This window comes from Mytilus galloprovincialis, chromosome 13, assembly GCF_965363235.1.
Source record: "Mytilus galloprovincialis chromosome 13, xbMytGall1.hap1.1, whole genome shotgun sequence".
Classification (NCBI taxonomy): domain Eukaryota; kingdom Metazoa; phylum Mollusca; class Bivalvia; order Mytilida; family Mytilidae; genus Mytilus; species Mytilus galloprovincialis.
Window position 1 is genome coordinate 27,857,985 of NC_134850.1, and position 18,182 is coordinate 27,876,166.

Genomic DNA, 18,182 nt, shown 5'->3' on the forward strand with positions numbered 1-18,182 from the left:
TACTTGTTATTTGTTTTAATATGATTTTTTTTTATTGACAAAGTATGAATTCTCTCAATTTTGTAAGCTTTCTCACAAAAAAAATAAAGCTAAAATTTAATTGTAAATTGTAACTTATATGTACACTGGAATATTCCCTTCTTATCATTATTATTTATTGGAAGATTTATTTGTGAAATTGGTAGCAAGACGAGATTAAAAGTCATTTCAAAGGAAGACTTTTTTTCATTATTCAGTCCTATTTACAAATAAAAAAAAAATTCTGGAATGTAAACTATATTTTACCAATCTATTTTATTACACTACATTTTCAGTGAAAGATTTTAAATGCTTCATGATTGTATCTTTTAAATAACAATAAATCATTTTCCATATCCTGAACTGAATTTGAGATTACATTATTTGTGCTGGTTACCTCCCCTTCAAAGGGAGAGGTACTGATTCTCTACAATACTGAGCTATAATAACTTGTTACCTCCCCTTCCAAGGGAGAGGTACTGATTCTCTACAATACTGATCTATAATAACTTGTTACCTCCCCTTCCAAGGGAGAGGTACTGATTCTCTACAATACTGAGCTATAATAACTTGTTACCTCCCCTTCAAAGGGAGAGGTACTGATTCTCTACAATACTGAGCTATAATAAAAAGTAAATAACATTCTATTACTCTGCTTTTTAATATTTCTTGCTTGATACTGAAGCTTGACAATAATAGGGACAAAAATGAGTAATAAATGTCATTCTTATAAGATACTCATATTTCACATTGTGAACAAAGGAATGTTTTAATTCCAGATACATGTGCATACTTGATATCAGAACTGAATTTTAAGGTGGTACCTAACACTAAAGGGAGATAAATCTGTAAAATCAACTAAACGTTTTAATTACGTTGTGTTGTTAAGGGAATATTAAGCTTCTCAATGATCAAAATTGGTGTTTGTCAAACTGCTATATACCGGGTAACCAGTGTAATTTTTCTGACAATACGGTTGGTTCAAAATTTTCAAAATTTTTATATATTTTTGTTAAAGGTTCAAAGTAAATACATTGTCAAAATTTTATGAAAATTAAACGAGCCAAATTAATTTTAGTGGGTACCACCTTTAACAGAGCTGGATATAAGAATGGGAGTTACTTTCTATAAAGACCAAATATGTCTACATAAATTTGTATACTTTAAAAAATTATACAACATTGGTTTTTTAATGTTTGTTGCTTCATCATATCAAATTCAGTTGTAACTTGCAAAAGTACATAAATTTATGCAGGGGAATTGGCACTTCTGATCATAGCTCAGTATTCTGTAAAGCAGCTTACCAGTGGTGCTCCCAAGGAAGGAAACAAAATTGTATTCACTTGTATTTTCAGGATATAACTCATTAAAAATAAAGCCGTACCAACCATATACAATTCAAGAAAAACTTAATATATACATTAATAAATACTGCAGAGTTTATATACAATACACCGCAATACATTACTAGTTTAGTTCTTAAAGTTTAAAAAAGACTAGAAACCAATCACATATATATGTAAATATTGTTTTATATAAGTACTGTAAATCCAGAAATTATAGCCAGGTTTTTTATCATTGCGAAAATGCAACAGAGTTGTAAACGCAATAATTAAAACTCGCATTTTGAAATATTTTATTTGAATTAAACAAATTTTTTCTCAAAATCGTAAAAATTAAAATCGTCTAAAATGACAAATAATAAATGCACGCAAAAATTTCTGAATTTACAGTATACCAATGTCCTGTGAGTGACTGTGAGAGTACAGTAGATAAATGCCCTGTGAGTGACTGTGAGAGTACAGTAGATAAATGTCCTGTGGGTGACTGTGAGAGTACAGTAGATAAATGTCCTGTGAGTGACTGTGAGAGTACAGTAGATAAATGTCCTGTGAGTGACTGTGAGAGTACAGTAGATAAATGTCCTGTGAGTGACTGTGAGAGTACAGTAGATAAATGTCCTGTGAGTGACTGTGAGAGTACAGTAGATAAATGTCCTGTGAGTGACTGTGAGAGTACAGTAGATAAATGTCCTGTCATTGACTGTGAGAGTACAGTAGATAAAATGGACATTATCATAAGAGTTGATTATGATGATATTTGAGGACATCTTTAAAAAACAGTTTGTTAGTATATATATGCTACAAGTCACATAATGTTAGGATTTGTTCTAAAAGACTAGAAATAAATCACATCTACAAAAAATATATCTACACCATATATAATTACATTAAGTTTATTTTTCAAGTCAGTCAGAATAGAACCAGGCTCAAGATTACAATACATGTCCGCATTTCTTTACATTGGGACACTTTTTTTGTTTAAAAAAAAATGTTAATGGTTAATTTCTATTTTGATTGGATAATAATGTTAATTTCAACAACAACAAAAATAAGGTCTTCAGAAGTAATTATTTTTGTATATTATTACATCAAATATAAATAAAACTCTAAAAAGACTTTGATTTTTTACTTTTGGCTTAAATTTCATTTCTGTAAATGTAATTAAAACTATACCTTTCTACTAAACTACTGACACTTAGTAAGTACATGTATAAGATGTCTAAGACACATTCAATGTTAAAATACTGTTCATATTTACATATAAAAAAAATATATGAGATTTCGATCCTTCAGGCCATCTTGTGTTCAGTCAATGGGTTATGTTCAAATTCATAATCCAAATGAACGAATGCTCTTTCCACTTCTTTCAGTCTTTCAAGCTTTTGTTGAAGGGGTTCCCCAATGTCATGGGCTTCTTTGAGAGTCATGTCCTCTGGAAGGACAATGTCCACTTCAACCAGGAAGTTGTTTCCAAAGTGGAATGCCCTGACAGTATCTACGTATTGAACTTTTGGATGATGATTCACACAAATCCATGTTAATTTTTTCAGGAAGTCAGGTTTGGCAGTGTGTCCAGTCAGCATCTTGATTTGACCTGCAAAACACCAGAATACAATTACAAAACATCATAATACAGTTTCAAAACACCATAATACAATTACAAAACACCATAATACAATTACAAAACAACATAATACAATTACAAAACAACATAATACAATTACAAAACAACATAATACAATTACAAAACAACATAATACAATTAACAAAACACCATAATACAGTTTCAAAACACCATAATACAGTTTCAAAACACCATAATACAATTTCAAAACACCATAATACTATGACAAAAGAACATAATACAGTTTCAAAACACCATAATACAATTACAAAACACCATACCATAATACAATTACAAAACACCATAATTTAACTACAGTGGAACCATGGTTGAACAAGCCAATGTGTGATTTTATGAACTAGTTGTAGAAGTAAGTTTGTTTGTGTCATATACTGGTTCCTTAGTTGTAATTGATGAAGATGGTGAAGTCGGCTGACAATAAGATTGAAAAAAAAAAAGAATGTGGCCATAGTATATGGATGCCCCTCTCCCACTATCATTTTCTATGTTCAGTGGGGTAAAATCTTTAATTTGGCATTAAAATTAGAAAGATCATATCATAGGAAACATGTGTACTAAGTGTCAAGTTGATTGGACTTCAACTTCATCAAAAACTATCTTGACCAAAACCTTTAACTACGACGGATGGACGGACGAACGAACGGGAGCACAGCCAAAAAAACATAATGCCCCTAGGTGGCGCATAAAAATATCCAGAAAATAATCTTACCATATCCAGTGATCCACCAGTTTATAATTATATAAATAGATATAACTATTGCTCCAATAGGGTCTACATAAATTAGTCCCTTTTCACCAGTCTTATCTAATAATCCCTGGGAGCCTACAAAATATGAAAAGGAAAATTATTCTTTAATAACATTTGCTCTACTGAAATAGGTATTGTTTAACATTCTACTCTGTCATATATTAAAAAAAAAATCACTACTTGCCTAGAATTTTGGAACCATTTTTATTAATTTAATATATTTTTGGTTTGTGCTGTTACATAAATACTAATGTCCCAGTAGGATTGAATGCTGATAAACATGATTTAACCCTTCAACATTCTGTATGTGTCTGTTTAAAGTCATGAGGTTTTATACAGTGGTTGTCGTTTGCTACTGTATATTCTATTCTATTTATTTATTGATTGTTGTCAGGCAGTTTGTTTTCTTATTTAAATTGTTTTATATTTTTTCATATCTGGCCTCACGGTCATAAAACTTTCGAGCATGATTTTTGTACTCGGACTAGAAAAATCAACCAATCAAATTGCTGGATTTCATGTTTCGAGCATGATTTTTGTGCTCCGAGCACTGGGCAAAGTTTTATGCCTTCAGGGCTTTTTCTTCCTGTACTCACTACTTTATAGGTTTTGCTCATTGTTCAAGGTAGTTTTGTGATCTACAGTTGCTTATATCTAAATCATTTGGTATATAGTGGATAACTATCTCATTGGCAATCATACTACATCTTCTAATTTTTATATGATTTTCTGGAATCTAGGTTTTTTTTTTGGATTGCTGTCTAATTATGCCCAAATTTCAATTTATTTGTAGCAATGAACTGTTTCAAAGTCTAATGACTTAGGGTTATTTCATTGTTCATATCTAAAGTAGAAAAATAACCTCTTGTATTTGGTTCAATTTACATTGCTTCTGGAACTTTTAGCAATCACATGGTTTTTGGAGAAACTTCTTTCAAATAGTACCCAAGATGCATTAGATTAGTAAACATGGTGCTCGGTTAAAAATTTTAGTTTTGTTGTGCAATACAATATTTTGATTTTTAAAGAAAAAAAAATTATTTTAATTTCTGATATGAAAAGATTTGGAAGAAAAGAATGTACCCTTTGTTGTTCTATTTATTCAGATTAACAAGGAGAGCATTTTAAGGAGGTAGACCTTGGTTCAGGGAGATAACTCTTTAAATCAGTTAAGCGTTTGTAAAAGTCAAGTTCATCAATGTAGTGTAGGCATTCACCGGAAACAGATTGAAAATAATCTATGTAACCTACAAGCTTAGAATATATTTTTGAAAATAGTTGACACAAACGTACTGATGATTTTAAGTGTTATTTCTCTTAACCTAGGTCTACCTCCTTAAATAATAAAAGATTCACATTTAACATATTTGGGACTGCATATAAATGTATCTACTGTTCTACACAGATTGGATATCAGAACTGTAATAAGCTTTCTCTTATGAGTGTGGCCTGTAATATATTTCTTGCATGAAGAGATGTTTCTTATATCATACTGTACGAGTGTGATACGAAAAAGTGAAATGAAAATATGCGTTAATTTGATTGGCTTATTTAGTATCATGAGACGATACTACAACATTTCATTTTGCTATTCAATAGGTCACTGATAACTTTAAAAGGTTAAGACAGTGAATATTTGTCCGTGGAAATGGGCAAATGTGATTTCTTCAATAATATACATAAATAATAATTTACACTTTTCACCTGAAAATCTTCATTTAGTCAAATTTTATTACATTTTGGAGAGAACAAAAAGTTTTAAAATGTCTGATGTTAAAGTTTGACATTGGAAAAGGACATATGACATCATAATGGTATGCGCAAAAGACTAGATCAACAATTCATGGGATTTTTAATTCAACACAATGAAAGTGTTGACCATATTAAGGCCAAATAAAAATATATGTGTGGTTCCAGTAACCCTACCGTCCCTACTTTTTCGTCTTAAGAATAGCCTACCTAAAGATTTATTGTCATTTTTCATTAAGCACTGTTAAAGTCAGAATGTTGCTCCCATAGACTCAATGTAAAAAAAAAATATAAAATAAAAAAAAATCCCTACCTACCTAAACTTTTTTTCAGATGTAACTGGAACCACACATACTTTTTTATTTGGCCAAATAGAAAAAGGTTTAACAACTTGTTAAAATTGGATATGGCTTGATCTCAACTCTCGCTATTTTATTCAAATAAGTAATAATAAACTAACTGAAGGCTCATTTATCATTATATTAAAATTAAATACTCGAAATGATATAAAGCAATATTCATTTCTCACTTGTTAGGAAACCTATAATTATCCTTGCTATGTTCCACCAATTTACAAATGCATTTTACCAGGGCCAATACATTCTTATAATACTGCAAAGATGATCTTACCTACATATCCACACACCAGGGCTAAAATATTATTAAGACAATGCAAAGATGATCTTACCTACATATCCACACACCAGGGCCACTGCATTTGACAAAACATCATTCCGATGATCAAGAGCCAGTGCTTGAACTGTTGGTGTTTTTATACGTCTACATACTAACCACAATACAAACTTAATTACTGGAAAATATAAATATGATTTTTAACATCTATATTTTGAAACAGATTTTAAGAAGTAATACTTTTTAAAGGCTTTTCAACAATAATTTGTCATACTGAAGACCAGTAAGATATTCCAGGAATTTTTCTTGCCTATACAAAAATGTAGAGAATTTTCACATTTGTGAATTTTTTCTGTTCATTTCCAAAGTCAAATTACTTATTGAATTTCTTGAAAGAAGAAAGAGTTGAGTTTTCAGTGATGTCAATAACACTGCTTGATTCCATGAAAAGGAACATTGAAATTGGTCTATTCTATTTTTCATAATCTAATCATATCATGTAAGAGTTATTCCTCTTTACACATGTATTTTTCTGTAGCTAGTTGTATATTGTTGGTTTTGAAGTATTACTCTTAGATTGGTTCTTTGTTAGTTTTCTGTGCTTCATGCCTATCTCACGATTTAATCCCTTTTAAATATATTTTGACAGCTTGTTTCAGTATGTTTGTGTCGTAACATCACTTTTCAAGTGATTGGGAGGGTTGAGAGCTCACAAATATGTTTGAGGTGGTACCCAACACTTTCACCAAAATTAATTTGGCTCATTTAATTTTCATAAAATTTTGTCAAATTATTAACTTGGGCCCTTTAACAAAAATATAAAAATTTCAAAAATTTTGAACAAACCGTTTTGTCAGAAAAATTACACTGGTTATATAGCAGTTAGACAAACACCAATTTTGATCATTGAGAAGCTTAATATTCCTTTTACAACACAACATTATTAAAACGTTTAGCTGACTTTACAGAGTTATCTCCCTGTAGTGTTAGGTACCACCTTAACCTTATACCACATTCTGTAAATGAATGTCAAATTTTTTTGTGATTGTGGTTGGTTGGTTGCTGTCTACTGTATTTGGAGTTAGTCATTTTTGGTGATGTCACAATCAGGGAAAGACTAATAAGACATGATTTTGGTTATGACATTTCGTCTCTTTAGAATTTAAAGGACTATGGGTAATGTCATTGTTTATACACCAATATGAAAAAATCACAATGTTTTGGTGTATACTTTTGAAAATATTACCCAGAGTGCAAAAGATTCTGGAACATAAGTTTTTGCAAAGTTTGTAAAGCTATAATCTATTCATTATCTAAAAATGAAAATGCAGAATGAACAACAAAAAAGGTTCAAACAAATGATTGGATTTATGAATTAACAGACTTAAGAATAATTTAACGCCATAGACTATTTTAGGCAGGTATCATACCTATGGCTGAGGCAGTGATTACTATAGTAGCGATATCAACTGTTGGTGGTTTGCTGTCACCTGTTGTCAAATTAATGATTTTCTCTATTGATTCCCTGATCAACTGGACTGATGCTAAACTCATCACAACTGATAATATCACAATGGCTATCGGTTCCAATTTGGTACGACCTAAAAAGTATTTTAAAACTAACTGAAGTGTCAGTAAAATACTGATGTTAACAACTATCATTGACTTTGTATTCATTATTTTTCATGAATTTCATACATAAAGGTGAAGAAAAAATTTAATTTTTCTATAAACTTGTTTGCAGACTTTGGCAAAAACCACAAAATTAAATATCCACGAAAATATTAGGTTTTCTCAATCAATAAAAATTGGTTTACAAGAAATAAACTAAATTTACAGTTTATAAGAATCTGATAATTAAATAATAACAAGTTAACATGTCTTTTTATCTTATTATTGTTGAGTATTATTTCAAACGTATCAGATGAACTGCATACAGAGGATGATCTGACAGAGTGATGGCAAACTAGCCATTTAGGACATGTACAGTCAAAGCAAATTTGGTCCAAAGTGTCTCAAGATCCAAGGTACAAAGAGAGAGTGACATAATTATCACAAATGAAGAAAAAGCTGTGATGCATACCAATACATGTATTTGGCAAAATTTTCTTATATTAAAAAATTATTGTTTTCCAGATCAAGAGGGGGAGGGGATGTATGCCCTCTCATCCCTGAATATGTCACTGGTCCCAGAGAATAAAACAAATCATACAAAACTGGTTTGCAACAGTAGAAATTGATATACAGGACTATAAACTAAAGATATAAATGTTAAACCAACCTTGAGGATATACATATGGAAGCCTTTGTCGTATGGCTCTTCCTGTGACCCAGATAATTATACCTGATGACAAGTCTACAACACTGTCAACTAAACTGGATATGATAGATATTGACCCTGACAAAAAGGCAGCCACTGCTTTAGCTGCCAATAATACCTACAAAATAAAGTTTATATAAGGCTTTCACATTTTAATGCTTTAACATATGTTTTTGACAGGGCAATTTGCTGAGATTGAGCAGTTTGAAGTTGTTTTTTTCTTCTTTATCTATTAAGGACTTGAAAGTGTTTCACTAAGGAAGTCCTTTATCTGTTGACCACAGCCACAAAATAGGTGATTCTAAAGTATGATGGTCAGGAATTATTTCGGTCATAAAAGTTGTAGCCTTTACTGTTGCAATTGCAAGCCTGTAATTTGGTGGTAGTTATTAATTCATATTTGTCATATTGGTTTTTTGGTAAATTGTATTGTTATAACTTATCCTAAGGCTGCTAGTTTTTCCTTTGTTTCTTTTTCAGATCAGGACCTTTTATTGCTTACAATATGGTATGAGTTTTTTTCTCATGGTTGAAGGCTGTACAGTTACCCGTTAGTGGTAATATCCACTTCATTTGAATTCTGATGGATTATCATTTTCTCAATTTGTCAATAAAAAAACATCTCCATATTTTTTTCATCTATTTGGGAATATGTGATATTTTGAAACACTTCTATTATTTATACTGTAAGTAACAACTATTGTCAAAACTTTTCTCTTGTGGTGGATCCAAGGGGGGGGGGGTTCCAACCCCTGGGAACCCCCCCTGGAACCCCTCCTTTTTTTGGACGATCAATGCATTTGAATGGGAGCATATAGTTGGAACACCTTTCCATGGATTAAAGATAAATAGTATTTTCGTAGACTCACGACAAGCCTAGAGGTCATCAATACATTATTGAACATTTGAAATCATTAAGTTTGCCTCAACCAATGAAATCCACAAAAACAAATGAAACTGCAAGCTACTAATCACTGATGATACCCTCTTCTAAATATTTTGGTAAACAGGAAGTTGTTGAGTGATGAATCTAAAATTGAGAATGCATCACAGGTATAGCTGACTTATATGAACCCTGAAACCAAATTTTTAGAAATTTTTAGGATGTTGTCCCTGAGAAAGATGTGACGAAAATTATTCATGAGACGGATGGATGGACAGACAGAGGTAAAACAGTATAACCCTGACTTATTTAAAGGTGGATTATAATTAGTATCTAATGAATAATAATGAATCATCGGTATACCCACCAGATTTGCAAAGAATGTTATTTTAGCATACAAGCCAGCTGTTTTCATTAGTTGTCTAGCTTCTTCAGAATCGTCCATATCTTCATCAACACCTAGTTGTATGTCCTCGAATGCTCCTATTAGTTCATCCTGGGCTTTATAGTATGACCTAAAAAGAAAAAGAATCAAAGCAAAATTAGTGTTGTGATCCAGCAAATATTAAGATAGCTAGACATTTTTGGATTCTCATTTCAAGTATTTGTTTCTTTAAACGAACTCTTGTAAAACAATTTTAGACAGCCATGAATTAAAACTTTGGATAAGTGATTTTGGTCAAAATGTAAGTTTGTGATCAAACACAATTTCTATTTTGAAACTAAAAGTCAATCTAAAATTACAAGTCTAATAAAGAGGGTAAGAATGACTTTGCCCTCAGGCATATAATGGTCATTTACAGCTTCTGTTAGCGTCAAATTGGTTAAATTTTTATCCTGATTTGTCAAAATATCTTCATCATGATTTTTGAGAGGTCTCAAATAATCATCTGTCACTGTTATTTTAGTGAGTTAAACATGATTTGTTAAAATCAATAAAAAAAAATATCATGGTAAAGAAAGACTAGTGTACATTTTATTGTCATGCACATAAATTTAAAATTAACGTCAATTGGCAAGAATTTACTGTTATTTGTCATGAAGGTAACACAATTACAACCCTCAACAGACAGCACAAGAAAAGAAATGAAGAACATTGTTTTCATTTAATATAACACTAAAATCTCCCACAGTTATATTTCTTTTTGAATCACCTTTTTCAGCTCAATTTGTCATAATTTTGATATGGATGGAAGGAAGGATGGAAGGAAGGAAGGAAGGAAGGTGCAGTATTTTTTTTATAGTATGTCCATATAATCTACAAAGTTCCATGAAATTATGTTTTGTGGTTTCAGAGGATTTGCGACGACAATACAGGACTGACGGACTGTAGTATATAGAGGCCAATAAGTTCAAAGGGGCATAACTCCTAGAAGAAAAAATAAGTAATAATTTCCTGTTGATATGCACATCTACATAGTATGTCCATATTATCTACTGTTGATATGCACATCTACATGGTATGTCCATATTATCTACAAAGCTCCATGAAATTCTGTTGTGTGGTTTCAGAGGAGTTGCGATGACAAGAACAGGACTGACGCATGACAGACTGACAGATGAATGAACATACAGATGGACTGACAGATGGGTCAAAAAACATCATTCTCGATGTGCACTTTTTTAATTAAAGAATCTTAGTGAGCGTGCTCACATACCCCTTGCCCCCACATTGTCACTTGACATATAAAAAACCTCCAAGAAAAAAAAAATTGATAATTTCCTGTCAATTATAATACACATTTACATATCATGTCCTTATTATCTAAACAGGTTTAATGAAATTATGTTGTGAGGTTTCAGAGGAGTTTTGATGACAAACTGTTGCATTATTATATTTAGGCAAATAAGTTAAAAGGGGCGTAACTCCTAGAAAAAAAAAACTCAATCATAATTTTTTGTTGATATGCACATCTACATACTGTAGTAAGTCCTTATTATCTAATATGGTTTAATGAAATTCTGTTCAGTGGTTTTAGAGGAGTTGCGATGACGAACTGTTGCAGTAGTATATTGAGGCAAATAAGTTCAAAGGGGTGCACCTCCTAGAAAAATACCTAATTCATAATTTTCCTGTCGATATGCACATCTACATAGTATATCCTTATGATCTACAAAGTTTCATAAAATTATGTTGTGTGGTTTCAGAGGAGTTGCGATGACAAGAACAGGACTGACGCATGACAGACTGACAGATGAATGAACGTACAGATGGACTGACAGATGGGTCAAAAAACATCATTCTCGATGTGCACTTTTTTAATTAAAGAATCTTAGTGAGCGTGCTCACATACCCCTTGCCCCCACATTGTCACTTGACATATAAAAAACCTCCAAGAAAAAAAAAATTGATAATTTCCTGTCAATTATAATACACATTTACATATCATGTCCTTATTATCTAAACAGGTTTAATGAAATTATGTTGTGAGGTTTCAGAGGAGTTTTGATGACAAACTGTTGCATTATTATATTTAGGCAAATAAGTTAAAAGGGGCGTAACTCCTAGAAAAAAAAAACTCAATCATAATTTTTTGTTGATATGCACATCTACATACTGTAGTAAGTCCTTATTATCTAATATGGTTTAATGAAATTCTGTTCAGTGGTTTTAGAGGAGTTGCGATGACGAACTGTTGCAGTAGTATATTGAGGCAAATAAGTTCAAAGGGGTGCACCTCCTAGAAAAATACCTAATTCATAATTTTCCTGTCGATATGCACATCTACATAGTATATCCTTATGATCTACAAAGTTTCATAAAATTATGTTGTGTGGTTTCAGAGGAGTTGCGATGACAAACTGTTGCAGTAGTATATTGGGGCAAATAAGTTCAAAGGGGCATAACTCCTAGAAAAAAAATTGAATCATAATTTCCTGTCAATTGCACATCTACATAGTATGTCCTTATTATCTAACCAGTTACTCTGCAGGGCGCAGCTTTATGCGACCGCAGAGTTTGAATCCTGAACAGTTGGGGCAAACATGGACACAACATTCAAGCTTGATACAGCTCTGAATTTGGATTGTGATTAAATAGTTTACACAACATAGGTTTCAGACACAGAATGAATGTGGTCTAAGAACTTAAACTTAAAAACTTAAAAAATTTAAATTGGACATTTACCTATTATGGTCCAATATCCAAAATCTAAATACATGCTTAGATTCAGCATATCAAAGAACCCCAAGAATTCAATTTTTGATGAAATCAAATAAGTTCAATTTTGGACCCTTTAGACCTCAATGTGGACCAATTTAACAACTGGGCCCAAATATCAAAAATTCGTAAGGGTTCCACGGAACCCAGTGTCTCGCCTACTTTTGCTGTTAATTGCAGACTCAACAAAAATGAGGAAAAACATCAATAAAAATTTCCCTCTCGATACTGTCTTCTGATTAAAAGAAGCTTCCAAGTTTGGTAAAAAATCCAGGATAGTTTATGAATCTAATAAATGTTTTATAAACTTTAACTGCAGACTGTATGTAATGTTAACTGGAAGAAAAACTAAATCCATTTATAAGTAAAATACCGAAAAAGTGAATTTCTTTTTTACAAAATTACAAAACTTCTGAATAATATCTTATGATCAGAAACAAGCTTTTGTCTAAGTTTGGTAGAAATCCAGGATAATTTAAGAACATTATAAAAGTTTTAAAAACTTAAACCACAGAGTGAATGTTTTGTTTCTGGCAGAAAAACTAAGTCCATTTATAAGTAAAATACGGAAAAGTGGAAATTTTTTTTACAAAATTTTTTTCTTGATACTATCTTATGATTATAAACAAGCTTCTGTCCAAGTTTGGTACAAACCAAGGATAGTTTATGAAAGTTATCAAAATTTTAAAAACTTTAACCACAGAGTGAATGTAATGTTTCCTCGCAGAAAAACTAAGTCCATTTATAAGTAAAATACGGAAAAAATGGAATTTTATTTTTACAAAATTTACTTCTGGATACTTTCTTATGATCATAAACAAGCTTTTGTCCAAGTTTGGTAGAAATTCAGTATAGTTTAAGAAAGTTATTAAAATTTCAAAAACTTTAACCACAGAGTGAATATTTGTGGATGCCGCCGCCGACGACGACGACGGAATGTAGGATCGCTTAGTCTCGCTTTTTCGACTAAAGTCGAAGGCTCGACAAAAATATAAATACATGGTTAGATTCAGCATATATCAAAGAACCCCATATATTCAATTTTTGTTGAAATCAAACAAAGTTTAATTTTGGACCCCGATTTGGACCAACTTGAAAACTGGGCCTATAATCAAAAATCTAAATACATGTTTAGATTCAGCATATCAAAGATCCCCAAGGATTCAATTTTTGTTGATATCAAACAAAGTTTCATTTTGGACCACGATTTGGACATGTTGGACCAACTTGAAAACTTAACAATGACACATATATGAAAATGAGGTCAAAGTCATATGAATCCTGCAAGACAGACAGGTACACCTTACAATCATTCCATACACCAAATATAGTTGACCTATTGCTTATATCTAATTAGATACAAGTGCCTAATTTCCAATCATATTGTTGGGTATGGTGTTGGAAAAAAACACTTTGATATACTGGTTTCACTATTACATTATATATATATATATATATATATGTTAAAATATATTTTTTCACTATATATATATATATATGTTAAAATATATTTTTTCACTCTTTTTGTCTATTTGAAAATGTTGTTTGTGCTGTATTTAGACCCCTCTACAACGAAATTTGATACATGCACATGTAAAAAATTGTTATTTTTATCCAACGCAATTATAGGTTTGAACGTTGTTTTCAATTTAGACTTGTTTATATATAAAAATATATATTTACTTAAAAATGTTTAGATAAATTATCATTTTTACACACAGCTTGTACCAAATTGTATTCAATTACTTACACAAGCATACAATACTGTACTTAATTTTATCAACTACTTACTTTAGATATATAATACTTTTTAATATTAATTTACAAATAATTATATTTTATACATGCAAGTGAAAATTTAAATTTAAGTAACTGTTTGACTTCTCTTTTGTATATTTAAAGGCAAATAACCTGCTATAAATTGGCAATTGATGATTAAAATGACTTTAAAGGAGGTAGATCTAGGTTAAGGGAAATAACTCTTAAAATCATCAGTACGTTTGTGTCAACCATTTTCAAAAATATATTCTAAGCTTCTAGGTTACATAGATTATTTTCAATCTGTTTCAGGTAAATGCTTAAAATACATTGATGAACTTGACTTTTACAAACGCTTAATTGATTTAAAGAGTTATCTCCCTGAACCAAGGTCTACCCCATAAACTTTCTGCATTAGTTTATTGATATGTGTTCAACTCAGAATGTTGCACCATCTTAAAATCTGGATTGATTACTAACATCAAGCATTGCATCAGCTAAAAATATTTGAACTAAGAAAGACAACTCTGTCTTTTTATTCTGCATCTGTGGACTAATATAAATAAATAAAACCTAACAAAACTAGATGTGGAATGATTACCAATCAATGAGATAACAATTTATCAGATTCCAAATGACTTTGATGTAAGAGGTAAGGCCTTCAACAATGAGCAAAACCCATATATTACAGTTAGCTATGAAAGGCCCTCCCTTCATCACAAAATGAACCAGGTAAAACAATTAAAAAAAAAAACCAGGTGCTCCGCAGGGCGCAGCTTTATACGACCGCAGAGGTCGAACCCTGAACAGTTGGGGCAAGTATGGACAAAACATTCAAGCATGATACAGCTCTGAATTTGGATTGTGATCAAATTTTTGACATTACATGTTTTTTTTTTTACACAAAACAAATGCCAAGATTTTACAAATCAATTAAAGATTTCTTCTTCAAACTTTTTAAATCTAAAATTAAATAGTTGACACAGCATAGGTTTCTGACACAGAATGAATGTGGTCTAATGAACTTAAAAGGTTTTTTTTGCCTTTGAGCAAATCACTATGCTGTTGAATATTAATCCTCTCAAAAAAATGTTTGAAGAAATTTTCTTTTTATTTATGAAATCTGAAATGAGAAAAATTTAACCCCCCCCCCCTTTTTTTTCACATCCCCGTTTCCCTTTTTCAAAACTGATATCAATTCAAATTTCTAATGGAGTTTGCAACAATAACTACTCATTTAAATACATCATAAAATATTAAGATGTAAAAAAACTGCTTGTTATCACTGAATGGTAAAGATTATTTAAATTTATCAGTTGGTAGTAAAAAGTGTATATACATTGTATATTGTATATAACAAAGATTTAAGTTGATTCTGGACAAAGAAAGATAACTCCAATTAAAAAAAATTCTTGCTATTGCACAAATAGGATATTTCTTGCTTACTATTCTGGACAAAGAAAGATAACTCTAATTAAAAAAAAATTTGCTATTTCACAATATTGTGCAATTAGATATTTCTTGCCATTGCACAATACTGTGCAATTGAAAAGACTTGCTATTGCACAATACTTAATATAATAATTTTAGATCCTGATTTGGACCAACTTGAAAACTGGGCCCATAATTAAAAATCTAAGTACATGTTTAGATTCAGCATATCAAAGAGGCCCAAGAATTCAATTTTTGTTAAAATCAAACTTAGTTTAATTTTGGACCCTTTGGACTTTAATGTAGAATTTGAAATTTGAAAACAGGACCAAAAATGAAGAATCTACATACACAGTTAGATTTGGCATATCAAAGAACCCCAAGGATTCAATTTTTGATGAAATCAAACAAAGTTTAATTTTGGACCCTTTGGACCTTAATGTAGACCAATTTGAAAACTGGACCAAAAAAACTTCAATAATCAAGAATCTAAGTACATTTTTAGATTCAACATATCAAAGAACCCAACCGATTCATTTTTTGTCAAAATCAAACTAAGTTTAATTTTGGACCCTTTGGACCTTAATGTAGACCAATTTGAAAACGGGACCAAAAGTTGAGAATCTACATATACAGTTAGATTCGGCATATCAAAGAACCCCAATTATTCAATTTTGATGAAATCAAACAAAGTTTAATTTTGGACCCTTTGGGCCCCTTTTTCCTAAACTGTTGGGACCAAAACTCCCAAAATCAATACCAACCTTCCTTTTATGGTCATAAGCCTTGTGTTTAAATTTCATAGATTTGTATTTACTTATACTAACATTATAGTGCGAAAACCAAGAAAAATGCTTATTTGGGTCCCTTTTTGGCCCCTAATTCCTAATCTGTTGGGTCCTAAACTCCCAAAATAAATACCAACCTTCCTTTTGTGGTCATAAACATTGTGTTTAAATTTCATAGATTTCCATTTACTTAACCTAAGGTTATTGTGCAAAAACCAAGAAAAATGCTTATTTGGGCCCTTTATTGGCCCCTTATTCCTAAACTATTGAAACCAAAACTCCCAAAATCAATCCCAATCTTTCTTTTGTGGTCATAAACCTTGTGTCAAAATTTCATAGATTTCTATTAACTTAAACTAAAGTTATGGTGCGAAAACCAAGAAAATGCTTATTTGGGCCCTTTTTGGCCCCTTATTCCTAAAATGTTGGGACCAAAACTCCCAAAATCAATACCAACCTTCCTTTTATGGTCATAAACCTTGTGTTAAAATTTCATAGATTTCTATTCACTTTTACTAAAGTTAGAGTGCGAAAACTAAAAGTATTCGGACGCCGGACGACGACGACGACGACGACGACGACGCAGACGCCAACGTGATAGCAATATACGACGAAAATTTTTTCAAAATTTGCGGTCGTATAAAAAATGGGGAATGTGTCCATGGGACACAGATGATGCCCCTCTTGCATATCATATAAAGTTATAAAGGACACAACTAAAGAACGACAAAAGTGGTGCTACCCAAATTTGTACTTGATCTCAGTTTTGTAGTTATAAGCATTGTGTATAAGTTTCATAACTTTGGTAAAGGCAATCTAAAGTTACAGAAAGGAAACGATAAAATTCAGCAATTTTTCCATTTGTAAAGGGCATAACTCTAGAACTGTTAAAGTGATGCTACCAAAATTCAAACTTGATCTTAATTTGTCTTAATAAACATTGTGTATAAGTTTCATAACATTTGGTTGAGGCAAACTAAAGTCAGAGACAGGAAACCAAATTTGGGACGTATGGACACTAATTTGCAGAAATTTGAAGAAGAAAGTATAAGTAATTTTGTTATTTGTACATTATTATGTTGTGTTATAAAACATACATAATACCCTTGTTTATCATAATTTATGGCATGATTATATATACACAACGAAAAAAGTTAAGCACCCCAACATTTTTTCGATATGACAAATATTACGAGAAGGGTCATATGATCCCAGAACAAATGATGTCATTAAAAGTAATGCAGCCTGTAAGAATATTACATTAGCTTTAAGGAAAACACAAAAAAATGAAACAAAAATGATAATTTAATGAATAGATTGTCACAAAACCACAAGTCCAGTTTAAACACTAAAACATGTCCATTTTAAGTATGGTTCTTCTGAGTCCTTTTTGCAGGATGCTACTGTCATTTCACTTAGAAAACGTTCAATGTAAGTCTGTTAACGATATCCATAGTTCAATATTCAATATCGGGTGAAATCACCACGTGCATTTTGTAATTTGCCTGGGGGCATGGTTCACATGCATGATACATCGATATCTTAATGGCCGGTCACACCTGTATGGTGACTTTTTTTAAAGGAACATTGGTTTTGTTAAAATTAATATTAATATTTAAATTAAAAATTTTGGTAAAAAGCTATAATGCAATATATCAGGGGTGCTTAACTTTTTTCTTTGTGTATATTTTGAATTTCTGAAAAGT

The 18,182-nt window shown here is 31.2% G+C and overlaps 1 protein-coding gene across 3 annotated transcripts in view; it reads right to left on the reverse strand.

Moving 5' to 3' along the window:
* Positions 1-1,227: 1,227 nt before the first annotated feature.
* Positions 1,228-18,182, reverse strand: part of LOC143057799 (uncharacterized) — a 35,357-nt gene continuing 18,402 nt past the window's right edge. For all 3 annotated transcript variants that reach the window (XM_076231213.1, XM_076231214.1, XM_076231215.1), the window contains exons 5-10: positions 9,707-9,854; positions 8,418-8,574; positions 7,567-7,737; positions 6,192-6,314; positions 3,716-3,829; positions 1,228-2,955 (exon numbers count right to left, since the gene is read on the reverse strand). In XM_076231213.1, the coding sequence (XP_076087328.1) occupies positions 2,651-2,955; positions 3,716-3,829; positions 6,192-6,314; positions 7,567-7,737; positions 8,418-8,574; positions 9,707-9,854 (1,018 nt within the window). In that variant the 3' untranslated portion in view covers positions 1,228-2,650. The remainder of the gene's footprint in view (positions 2,956-3,715; positions 3,830-6,191; positions 6,315-7,566; positions 7,738-8,417; positions 8,575-9,706; positions 9,855-18,182) is intronic.